The 12,140-nt window shown below is 43.1% G+C and overlaps 1 protein-coding gene across 13 annotated transcripts in view; it reads right to left on the bottom strand.

Moving 5' to 3' along the window:
• Positions 1 to 116: 116 nt before the first annotated feature.
• Positions 117 to 12,140, bottom strand: part of LOC116861037 (ankyrin repeat and KH domain-containing protein 1) — a 128,116-nt gene continuing 116,092 nt past the window's right edge. For 5 of the 13 annotated variants that reach the window (XM_032847479.1, XM_032847471.1, XM_032847481.1 and 2 more), the window contains 7 exons: positions 11,785 to 11,961; positions 10,470 to 10,721; positions 9,518 to 9,693; positions 8,906 to 9,070; positions 5,756 to 5,865; positions 1,381 to 1,557; positions 117 to 1,221 (listed from right to left, as the gene is read on the bottom strand). In XM_032847479.1, the coding sequence (XP_032703370.1) occupies positions 1,218 to 1,221; positions 1,381 to 1,557; positions 5,756 to 5,865; positions 8,906 to 9,070; positions 9,518 to 9,693; positions 10,470 to 10,721; positions 11,785 to 11,961 (1,061 nt within the window). In that variant the 3' untranslated portion in view covers positions 117 to 1,217. Of the gene's footprint in view, positions 1,222 to 1,380; positions 1,558 to 4,676; positions 5,467 to 5,755; positions 5,866 to 8,141; positions 8,637 to 8,905; positions 9,071 to 9,517; positions 9,694 to 10,469; positions 10,722 to 11,784; positions 11,962 to 12,140 lie in introns of those variants that run through there. The other 8 variants (XM_032847472.1, XM_032847474.1, XM_032847477.1 and 5 more) reach the window with 6 other exon arrangements.

Genomic DNA, 12,140 nt, shown 5'->3' with positions numbered 1-12,140 from the left:
CCTGTTTACCCTAAAAACCTCTCTCCTTCCATTCAGCATGAATGGCTTTGCTAAGAAGTATGACCAGTTACTGTCTGCCACCTCCCCCCTCAAATAGACAGAAACACACATTACTTGCTGGGCTGAGTATCTCTATTTTTGGATAATTTCATTTCAGCATAAGAACAGAGGCTCAAATAGCAGGGGAGATTTTTCCCTCCAGGAAAGGAGACTGTCCTGTTTGCACTGTCACCTTTGAGATATACAGTGCTACAGAGATTAGAACATAGTGGTATAAATTGAAGGAGAAAAAGACTAGATTGCTGACATACGGGATTGTGACTTTTGGGGGGGTTGGGGGATGGTCAGGGGTAGGGGCATGACTCTGACTCACCAAATGAGCTACCTCATTTTGGGCCCTAACGTCTCTTCTAACCCTCTGAGGACATGAGAGCCAGATGGAAGGGACCAGAGGTTCAAATCATGCTGAGAAGGGAGAAAACAGGCTTTCAGTGTTGAAATAGGGGACAATATTTACAGGTGGGATGCAGAAAAGGCATGGGGAGAGACTGGAGAAGGTTAAACTCTAGGGCAGTGCCTCTTTTTTCCTGCTTTGGAATAGACAGGGAGGGACTGCTGGAGAGGCCCAATTCCAGGAAGGCTGCTTCCTGGAAAGGCTGGAACAGCCCTTGGCAGGGGTCAGGGTATTGCTGTTTATGGTTTGGCAGCTGCTGTAGCCTGCCCCCATAGCCTGCCTTAGGCTCTAATTGCCATTGGAGGTGGGCCCAATGACAGCTTGGAAGGGACCTGGGACCTGTGATCCTAACTAGGTCTCCTGGGGTCCTTGGCTGTGTGGCTGAGATAGGAAAGGCAGTGTTGAGGAGAACACCGGAGTCAAAGCATTTCTTTGAACTTTTACTAAGCAATCAGTGACATACTCCATCCCTCAGTCCCAGCCTCAGCCCCTGATGGAGGGCTGGGGGTTGGGAGGAGTACCTACAGACCGAAGGGAAAGTAGAGCTAAGGGCTTGGCGAGTTGCCCACTCCTATCCCTGGTCTAGCTGCCTCAGAACTAAGGGAGGCCCAAAACCAACAAGTCCCTCCCTTCCAGATTATATGAGGCCACCTGGTGTTTGGAATACACCAGGAAGAGGTGATGGCAGCAGCGGTATGAGGGATTCCTCTAATTCCACACAGGATCATCTGCACTGGATTAGATGTCCATTTCAAATTGTGCGTCATCTGGAGAAAGAGAAGGGAGGAGGACTGGTTGCTGGGCTGGGCTACAAGCTCAGCCAGCTTAGCATCAGTGAAGAAACCCCTCTCAGCATTAAACCCCCACTGTACTTAACAGGGGCATTTGGACCTAAAGTATTTAATTTTAGGCCCTGCTTTCCTTACCGGGTATCTCTTCCTCTGTCTCCTTCTGCTCCTTCAGCAACTCCAGCTTGGAGGGTGGGGCTGTTGTTGGAGGTGTTGTGACCCCGGGAATCTGGGGGAGGCAGCAGGGGGGCGTCCGAGCAATGGGTGAGTTCTTGCACTCCAGCAGGAACTTTCGGTCGTAGATGATCCTCGTGCCTGTCAAGGGGTAGGGACTAGTTAAGAGGCTGGAGCTTGGGCACAGAGCTCTATGGGGTTGTCACAAACAGGCCTTTTAGGGACTTGGGACTCATTTCCCCATGTATTAAAGGGCTGCAAGCTGGGATCTCAGCTGATTAGCCTTCCGAGCTCTTAAAATTAAAAAACTTCCATGTCTAACCAAGATGTGGCTACGTGCCATGAAGCAAGTGGGGCATCCCAGCTGATCCAGGCAAGGGCTTTTGGTTTAGGGAAGCTTGCAGTCTCAGTTCTAGGAGGAGCACAAAACTTGGAGAACTCAGGAACTTCGACTGTTCCTGTCTGGCTCTGCTGGCTCTGAGCCTTCCCTACTTTGGTTGGGGGTTGGGGACGTTAGTTCTTCAGGCAGTTACCTCAGGAAGCCAAACAGCAGATTTAAGGAGTTTCACTCCTTCTGCCACCTGGATTCTGAGACCCTGCAGGAAAGAGCTGTGTTCCTCCGGACAGCTGCTTCTCTCATGAAACACAGGGACAGCCTGTTCTCATCCTGACCCCTCCCACGTCCTATTAGGCTCAGCGCCAGCCTACATAAACTTGGCCCCAGTTCTGTCCTCAAAGGGCCCTACCCTGTTCTTGCCTCTCCCCTCTGCCTCCACGTGGCAGGAAACCCTGGGTCGGGAGCCCAGCAGCTAGAGATCCCAGGTAATCAACCCAACCAAACAGCCGCCAGGCAGCCGCAGATACCCAAAGCTCCTGGCCCCAACTGCCTGAGTTCTGCTCGAGCCGCTTTGTAAAACCTGGTGCTTTCTGCCGAGGCCACGCTCGGCTGGGGTTTCGGCTCCCAATTCCAGGCGGCAAAATCGAGAGGGGCGGGTAAGCAAGGCCCCCAGAACCCAGGCCATAGTGAGGATTTCAGTCCACAGTCACCCGGAAGCTAGGCTTTAAGCCATGGTGCATTACTATGAGGTTTCAGGGAACTGGGCTTCGGTTCCAAACATTCCACACCCATCCCCGGCAAAAGCTACAACCTGCAAAAGGGCCTGCGGACAGAATCCAAGGCCGGCACCTCCCCACTCCCGCCCCGCGACAGGACGCACGCGCCGGCCTGCCCAATGCCCGCGGACCCCCAGCCCGGCCCGCTGACCTCCCGGGGTAGTGGCGTATAGCGTGCCCCCCGGCGTGGTGCTGTAGCAGTCGGGCAGCCCGTCCCTGCCCCCGGGAATTGGGCAGCTCGTGGAGGTGGACATAGCGAACGGGACGAGCAGGAAGGCAATCGGCTGGCGCCGAAGACGCGGAGCGCAGCTAACTCTGAAGCAGACTCGGTAGACCACGTGCGACCGCAGCAACAACACCAGGACGACGTCACGCCCGGGGCGGGCCACGAGCCGTCACTCAATCCGACGGTCCCGCCTTACACGCGAGGGGGCAAGCCCGAGTAGGCGAGAGTTGAAAGCAGTCCCACACGGGCCTTCCCTTTCCTCCAGGCTCAATATAGGCCAGTCAGACTCTGAGAGCTGCAGCCACTCAGCTATTTACTATTTACTGTTTGAACAGGGCGCCGGGGACCAGGGAGGTATTAACACGTTACTGTCATGTGTTAATTCACCCATTTCTCTTAACAGTTTTGGACAGTAAAGTACTATTATTAGCCACATTGTACAGGTGAGGAAAGGAAAGAGAGGTTAAAACACTGGTTCAAAGTCATATCTTGCAGGAGGGGGAACTGGGATTCAGACCTGAATGTATCTGATTCCAAAGCCTGTGCTCTTCAGCACAGCTGGGGACTGCCTCCCATTAATTAATTACAGGACAGGGTAAAAAAGTGGCGGATGGTCTGGTGCACAGCAGGAAGGGGAAGGTCAGGGAGAGGGGGTGGCCTCTTTGGAAGAAGTGATACCTGGACAGAATAATGAATAGATGTTGTGGGACAGAGGCTTGTTCTTTGATCTTGCTGCCACAGCTAACCTCGGGAAACTAAGGAAGGGCAGAGGGCTGGTGAGGAGGACTTGGTCTTTAGTCCCCTGGGAAGGAAGATCAGAGAGTCTGGCCTTTGGGGACTTTTTGATGTAGACACTGTGATATGAAAGGAGGTAGGTGAGGGGTGGTGGAAGAGAAAGTATTAAGCCTAGTACATACATATACTAAAAATCTTGATTTGATCAAGTAGTCTTCCAATTTCCTCAAAATCAGTATTACCACCCCTCCCCCATTAAGTGCAGACCACCAGATATCTTGCATTTAACAGTATTAATGTTACTTCAGTTCTGACTTCATCAGATTTTCCTGTAGCTCTGATTTCTCCACTCATTAAAAAAAAAACAAAAACTATTTTATAACTCAGTGCTTCTCAAACTTTAATGTGCACATAAATCACCTGGAGAGCTTGTAAATAAGGATTTTGATATGGTAAGTTGAGGGTGGGACCTGAGAGTCCAAGTTTTTAGTAAGATCCCAGATGATGCAGTCCCTTAGGTCTGCAGGTCCTTAGAGTAGCACTTCAGGGAGCAAGGTTATTTATATTTTATTGTTCCAAAATGTTTCTGAGCCTCTTACAAAGTGGCGTATACCTAGAAGAAGGGTCTTGACAGTGCTGGAAGGTAAGGCTTGGGAGCAGATTGTGGGGGGCCATCTATTACAGCTCAGTTTTTGAGGTAAGTCTGGTTGGAGCAGTGAGGAATAGGATGGAGGGACGGTGAGAATGAAGGTGAAGATTCTAGCCTAGTGAAACAGGGTGGACCAAAGGGCAGTGCCTATGAGGATGGAGAGAAGTGGTCAGGATTCCCATACACAGAAGGGGAAAGAGAAGGTGATTGATTAAGGGTGGGGTGAGAGAGAGGGAGCTAAGCTAGGATAATTTCCAGTCTTCTGACTTGAAAGTCTTGGTAGGGAAAAAAAAAAAAAGAAAGTCTTGGTAGTAATAGTACCCCCTAATATAACAGAGAAAACAAAAGAAGCATTATCTTACATTGGGGAATGTACAGTATGTGTGGAATGCTGAGATGGAACTGCACAGCAGCTAGATATATGGGTCTGAAGCTCAGGGGGAGAAATCTGGGCTAGTGATTCGGATCTAGGTGGAGTACAATCCAAGAGTATGGGATGAGATCACCTGGACAGAAGATATAGCTTAAGAAGAGCACATCAACATTTATTTAAGAGGTAGTGGAAGAGGATTCACCACAAGAGACAGAAAAGTGTCAAAAGTTTTCAAGAAGGATCACTGTTGAAGTGAGGTCACCCTTCTGTTAATTTCACCCTTCTGTTAAAACTGACAGCAGCAGTTACTACAACTATAATACTGTTGCTAGATGCTTACTTTTGAGGTGCTGTGTGCTGTAAGGGCTGGGGAACTAGAGAAAGGTCATTAGCCTTAGGGAGAAAGCCAGATACATCATGCATGCAATCTGTATGAAGGACTGAGAGTTTAAATCAGAGGCTCAACACTGATTACCCATTAGGGAGCTTAAAACAGACAAGTGCACAAGAAAGAAAAAAAAAAAAAGGAAGAAAAGAAAAAGACCTATGCCCAGGCTCCAACCGTAGAGATCTGATTAAGCCTATAAAGGAATATTAGATCTTTGCTACCAGAAAAACTACTTTGGACTTATACCAATACCATGAAGATAAAACAGGTAAAAGATAAAACAGGCTGGCAGTCTGGAGGCGAGATTCATGATCCTGTTGTTCATATTAGGTCTTAGATTGGAAGTGGTCTTAATAAACATTAAGTTCTGGATACTTAAAACCATCTTTCTCTCCCTCATTTGCTACAGAATAAAGAAGAGATAAAGAATCTGCCTGATGGCAAATGGTGACAAATCTTTAAGGACAAATAGAAAATAGAGTGTTATCAGAGCCCCTCACCCCAGGACAGGGTCCACTGGGAAGACGTCATAACCAGCAACACTTCTTGGTAGAAGAGATCTAGGGTTGGAGAACAAGATGTTCAGAAGCTGTTTTGCTACAGGCTTATTTGCCACTTTCTGGGTTTACAATGGGGTCCAAAGTTCTCAAACGGTGGGCCAGAACCAAGTATACTAACCACTCCTTTTTGTTTGGCTTGAAACTATAATATGACTAGCCTTTCCCCTTCTACAAGACACCTCAAACTGAGGATGGTTCCCTCCTGGGCTAATTCTGAGGATGGGAGGAGGATTTGGCTGGCCGGAACCTACAAGAAGAGATGAAAATTGTAGCTCCAAGTCCTGAGATTTCTTACCTCTGGTTAGGAGAGGCCACCATTGGCTGTCCAACTCTCTTCTTCGGTCTGGTTAGCTGAGGTGATGGGATTTCCCCTTTGAGAGCAGGGACTGAAGGAAGCAGACTGGCCTATAAAAGGGCAAGTCAGCACACTGTAGCCACAATAGGTTTAAAGGGTCTTAAAACATCAATAATTTTATTGGTGGTGGAATTTTATTACACTACTACTAGAAATAAGTGGGTCCAGAAAACTCGATGATATATTTTTATTCCTTGAAAGAGCTGTTATTCTCATGCGGTTTGATCTATGCCTCAACAGGATGTTTCTTAATGATCTGAGGTCTTACTATGAATGTGCAAGGTTTTCTTCTGCCTCTATTAAAATTTCAAAATCAGTACTCTCCCACACAAGAGCAGGCTTCTGATTCCAGGTGAGAACCAATGGTAGGGACTCTCAAATCTCAGAAATGTAAACATTCTAATGGCTTCCAGTATTCCCATCCCATATATTCTCATTCACAAGAAAAAGGAGAAAATCTGTGTTTAGCACTAGGTGACTCTTTTGAGTTCATTTACATTCAATTTTATTTTCAGATGAGGAAAGTGAAGCCCAGAAATGAAAAATGATTTGCCTAAGGTCATAGAGCTTCAAGTGACAGAAACAAAAACAGAATTTAGGCTTATTTCACTATACCCATGCTACCTCCCCCCAGATCCCTCATATATTTTTAAAGTAATTAAGTTCTTACCTGAGCTAGGTTTAATCCAAGGTTCAGGTTGGTAAAAGAGCAGTAAAGTAATGCCAGGAAGAGGCAAGACAGAGGAAGAAGAGATTATAGCAAACAAAATGGGTTGGGGAGGAAGGATCCAAACAGAAAGAAAAGAAGGCAGTGCCAGTAAGAGAGTAAGGAGGAGGGTATCCTGAGTAACTATTACTGACTATACAGCTCCTGTTTCTTCCTAATCCTCCTAGGGGTTCTTCTAATTGTCCCCTCTTCTCATGGATTCTAGTTCTTGACCTGAGATAAAAATTTCTCCTTCTGTTATCCTCAAGGTGCAGAAGATAGGGTTAAGAGCTCTCCCAGATAATTCAAATGTATTGTAGACTCTTAAGACAGGAAAATCATTTTTGTCCCACTGAATAATTAATATTATCTCTCACTAGTGTTATGTTTCATCAAGAGTAGTTTCATTCATTTCACTAATATTAGGTGATTATTGTTGTTGTTGTTGTTGTTGTTGTTAGTGGTAAACAGAAACAGCAAGATATATAGGGGATCCCAGGGGTCTCTTGAGAATACTTGATGTGGTTATCAAGTACTAAAAAAAGCAGTAACTTCAATACCTGTGAATCCATTCAAATCCATTCAAAATAGGAAATAAGAAATGATGTTAAAGAAGCTCTCATAGGTAAGGTGATATGGAAGACAAAAGACCCAGGCATGTCTAACACAGAACTTGGGGTGGCTCATTTAGGGGTGGCTTTAGGAGCCAGGCAGAGAAGCTTAAGAACTTTTGGTGGCATGAGAATTGAAAAGTGCTTGCTGGTATGGCTCTGCCGCCAGTTACTGGTTTTTTTTTTTTATGTTCTTCTTTGCCTTGATATGTGTTTTGACTTCTCTATCAGCCTGAAGCATTTTCTTGTTTTCTCTTCTAGAGTGCCTATACATAAAACCAGGAAGTTCCACTGTATTAAACATGAAAAGTTTAATGACTGTTTTTTTCAGAGGGTTGTTTTTCCTTCTCTATTGCATCAGATTCTTGGCATAGCCTATAGTTTGGCCAAGGCAATCCGCTCTAGTGTTCCTCTGTTTAGCTTGTTAAACACATTGGCTCTTCATACTTAGGACTGTGGAACGAAGCCCAGAATTAGTCACACATTTATAATGATTACTTTGCTGATTCAACGATACCACAGTATTACGGGAGGCACTCCCACCCACTCCTGTGTCCCAACCCAAATAAAAACATAAAACACTGTAACCAAATAAGTCTTTAGATAAAAGCCAGGAAGCACAAAAGAATGTGAAGTTGAGAATTTGGGTGTCCCTAGGTTTGTTCAGTGTCATCTGATTGCAATCCTATGGTCCTTATTGATACTTATGATCTATAAGGAGCTAACCCCAGCAAAGGCCTATCTACTAAAGTCACATAAGACACATTGCAGGGGCTTGAAACTTAGTCCTACTTATAAAATGATATGGAAGAGAACAAGGAAATAAGGACTGTTTAACACAAAATAGGTAGATAACTAGTCTTCAAAATGCTTTTTCAAGGCAGTCTAAAAAAGATCTCTAAGGTGTAACATGTGAGACGCCTGTTAGAAATACAGTAGTAACAACTTGATTCAATAGGACTGTGGATTGGGTAATACCTGCATGACCACTGAAAGGATCACACCCCACTTCTAAACACTGTTCATCTTTTTATTGAATATTCTGGTAAATATTTCACATTAATACAGGCTACATTAAGTAGAGCCACTATATGACAAGAAACTTACTCAACTTTTTCCTTTTAAGTATGTAAACAATTGTACATGTATTTACCACCCTAAAAGGTTGAAACATGTAATCATCTAATTCTCTTCTGCATACAAGTAGCATTCAGTATGTTTAGCCAAAAGCACTAAGTTCAAAATGGCTAAACTAACCAGAGAACATAATCAGGTGGATAGGAAATCACTTCGTTCTTATACAATGGGCAATCAAATCTCCATTGCTAACGCCTCAGAGAAATTTTCTTAGTTAGGCACATTAAAAAAAAAAAAAAAAAAATCCCCAGGGTTCTTCCAAGGTCATAGGTTTCTCAAACAAGGCTAAAGAATAAGACCTTCTAACTTAGTTGACATATTTGAGATGCATGTTTCCAATATGAGGAGCCCACGTGCCAGGCCAAATCTGAAAAGGGGGAGGAAAAATTGGAATTTCTAATTAGGAATCTTTAGACAGTTACAAAATGAATATATAAATGCAATGGCAATTCACTGTTTCTGCCTAGGAAGAATGCACATACATGAGATAAAATGTTTAGAAGCATCACACTGTTACTGAAAAACTTAGTTCAGATGAAGGTGGTCAGATGTCATGACTTGATATTTAGAATTTGCATTACCCGAAGAATTAAAAGAGTGACACGACAAAATAAGAGAGCACTAAGTCTATTTTACCTGCTGGGCATCAGTGCATTCAGTAGAATTTTGAATAACTTTTATCATAGGGTTCCAAGCAGGATCTGGGTTGTGAAGTCCATTAAACAGAGGTCCACCTGGAACATCAGCAAGCTGAGGATGAGAGGGTATTATGGTGCCTCCATACATGGAAATTGGCAGACCCTATGAGAGAAAGCAAAAAGCTTAATCCTGAAGGTAAATGATGTTTCTATAATACCAGCTTAGCTCTCTCCAATTTCCTTTCATCCACAAAACTCCTGTGGAGCCTTTAAAAATACAGAATCATGCAGTGTTGAAAAACCAAAAGTGGTTACCTGCATTAGCAACACTTTTCAACAAGAAGAAAATCCCCCCAACTAAATCCAGTATCAAATCATCAGGAAATTTCTCAACTTTGATGAACACACACAGAATACCCTCAACTTTTCCGTATTTTAGTTTCATCAGTAAGTTTGTGCTAAGAAGAAAAGGGAAACTCTATGAAAAGACCTGACCAAGTCATGGAAACAAGCTTGTTACACCAAAAGGGAGAATTATTTCAATATAAACTATTCCTTAACATTGGCTGGCAAAGTGTTAAACAAGTTACAGTGATGTTTGTTGACTCACTTTAGAAAAATCCAGAAAACTGCTTGCCATAGGTTGATGAAAAATGTTAGAGGGGGCTACCATTCCAGAATCATCTCTCTCCATTGGTTGATGCTGGGAGAATGTGCTTGGGTCTGATAATTGTTGATGCATTGGATGGTTCCCTATCACAGACTGTGACCAACCTGATAAGCCTTCTGGAAAGAAGAATTGAGGACAGGGTTTGATATTTATTGGAGTAAAATAACAAAATATTACTACTTGAACTTTTTTCATACTGAATTTTATCACACTCATTCCTCTGAGAAGCTCAGTGCATGTTGATGACAATCTTTGCAAACCAAAACAAACCAGTTCCTGGAAAACTGAGTGAAGTCCTTTGAATACCCCAAATATTCTACCTAGTCCTTTGAAAGAGAGCACTTATGCTCTCTGAAAGAACATAAATGATTATCCCATTACTGGAAAGCTTAAAAGGGAAAGGAAGTACACTTTGAATCTTTTACTTTTAATCTATACTTATTTTTATTACATATATTACAGATATTATTATGTATAAACCAAACCAACATTCCAAACTCTGAGACTGGACTGAATTCTTCGAAGGTATAAACACCCATACTGACTGTTAAGTGTAGGAACTAAGCCATTTTGTTTTAAGGAACGAAGTTTTGTTTATTTATTTATTTATTTATCATTATTATTTTTAAAACATTTTATTTGTTTATTTGACAGACAGAGATCACAAGTAGGCAGAGAGGCAGACAGAGAAGGGAAGGGAAGCAGGCTCCCTGCCAAGCAGAGAAGAAGAGGTCCTGGGGCTCGATCCCAGGACCCTGGGATCATGACCTGAGCCGAAGGAAGAGGCTTTAACCCACTGAGCCACCCAGGCGCCCAAGGAACTAAGTTTTAATGGCAAAATCCCACAACTTACTGGAGATATCCTTCCAGAAAGAAGCTAAGGCAACTATACCTGACATAGCGTTGACACCAAATGACCAGATTCCACTGTGTCCAACAGGAGCAACAAAACTGGTCCCCACAGGGGCTTGTGCGACAGACCCTCCTTGCCGAATCCGGGCTAGCCTCTCTGTTCCAATGGGGGGAGGTATCTTTCGATCCTGACTGGCACTGCCTCCTTTTGGTTGGCCCAAAGTTGGTGGGGCAGAGGTGGCTGAAAGAGGTGAAGATGATCCCGAAGAAACAGATGGAATAGGAGAGTCACCTGGTGGCAAAATATTTCTCTATTGTTTTATTACATTAAAAACTAATTATAAGAATATGAGAAACCTTGTTGGAAAGACCTATTTCACAACACAGGTTCTGTAAGAAAAATTTCATTTTATAAAATCTTTCAAGTGAAAGCACATAAGTTCTACAAATATTATCCTACACTACTTCCGTACATACGAAGTATAAGCAAATACTCTAAAAATTGTTTTCCAGATTGCTGAACAAAGCTAAAAAGGATGAAAGCCATATTAATTTTTATTCTAGTTCTAAATAGTCTTCTCAAAACATAACCTGTCAGATTTTAAATTATTTAAATAATTTGTTTGTAAAATAACTAGCATATTGTGTGGAAAAGAGTTGGTGGCCTTCTCTATTTAGCTGTTCTCTTTTGTTCTCTTTCTATGGCCCTTTTTTTCCACAACGAAGAAAGGTTATATGTTAGCAAATATCTTGGATTCAATTCATGGCTTTGTTTCCTAACAGGATTCTCAGGTAATGTTGGTAGTATTCCCTGTCAAAAGGGCCAATATTCATTGACTGCCTCACGAAGCTCATTTTAAAAAATCAAATCCTGTTCAAGTACTGTGAGTACTTCACCTGTTCTAAATATTGAGAAAAATAAGAAGAACAAAGGCATATGTTCACTTATAAGTGGTAATACTTTGGTTTCCTAAAATGTAAAAATAAGCTAAGAATCATACCAAATTGACTAGATACATAAATCTACTTTTTGGACTTAAGAAATTATTTTGCAGTACTATCCTCAAAGGGTCCTTTTTATAAAACTAGGTGTAGTACCTATTTTCTTGATCCAACTCCCTGTGTAAACTAAACATTTCTGGCTTGGAAGGACAGCTTGACCTCTCAAGTTTTCTATCCTACAAATGACAATTTTTGACAGGCCTGCAATTCAAACCTTAGGTATCTGAATACCATCACACCATTAACATTAGTTTACTAAACTTTTACTAGAGTTACTATGCAGTGTTTCCTGAAACAAATGGTTTAATAGCTTATTCAAGACTCTTTGGGAAGAGTTCCTCCAGAATTCCTACATGAGTTTGAGGCGCTTGTCCAAGGATGGGGGGAAAAGTGTTGCCTGTTGAAACTCGGAGTCCCAACAGGAGCTGGCCCTTGCAGGAAAACCCGTGTTCCTGGGATGCCGGAAAAACTTGTCAGAGGAGCAGAAGAGGAAGATGGGGAGCTGCCTGATGGATCAATGGATGGTAAGCCTGAAAGAAAACAGGTCCAAGACATCCAATTAGCCAAGGTTTTAAAACTGAAAGTCCAAAGTTTACTTAATTCCTTTTTAAAAGAGAAGAAAGCATGCAGTTTATTTTTGTAGATCACAGCAAAAATAAACCATGTATGTGGCCCTGTATTATGGCCCAAACCAATTTTACTCTTGCAG

This window comes from Lontra canadensis, unplaced genomic scaffold (assembly GCF_010015895.1).
Source record: "Lontra canadensis isolate GAN:19392208 unplaced genomic scaffold, GSC_riverotter_1.0 scaffold189, whole genome shotgun sequence".
Lineage (NCBI taxonomy): Eukaryota > Metazoa > Chordata > Mammalia > Carnivora > Mustelidae > Lontra > Lontra canadensis.
This window is presented reverse-complemented; position numbering and strand designations above follow the sequence as displayed.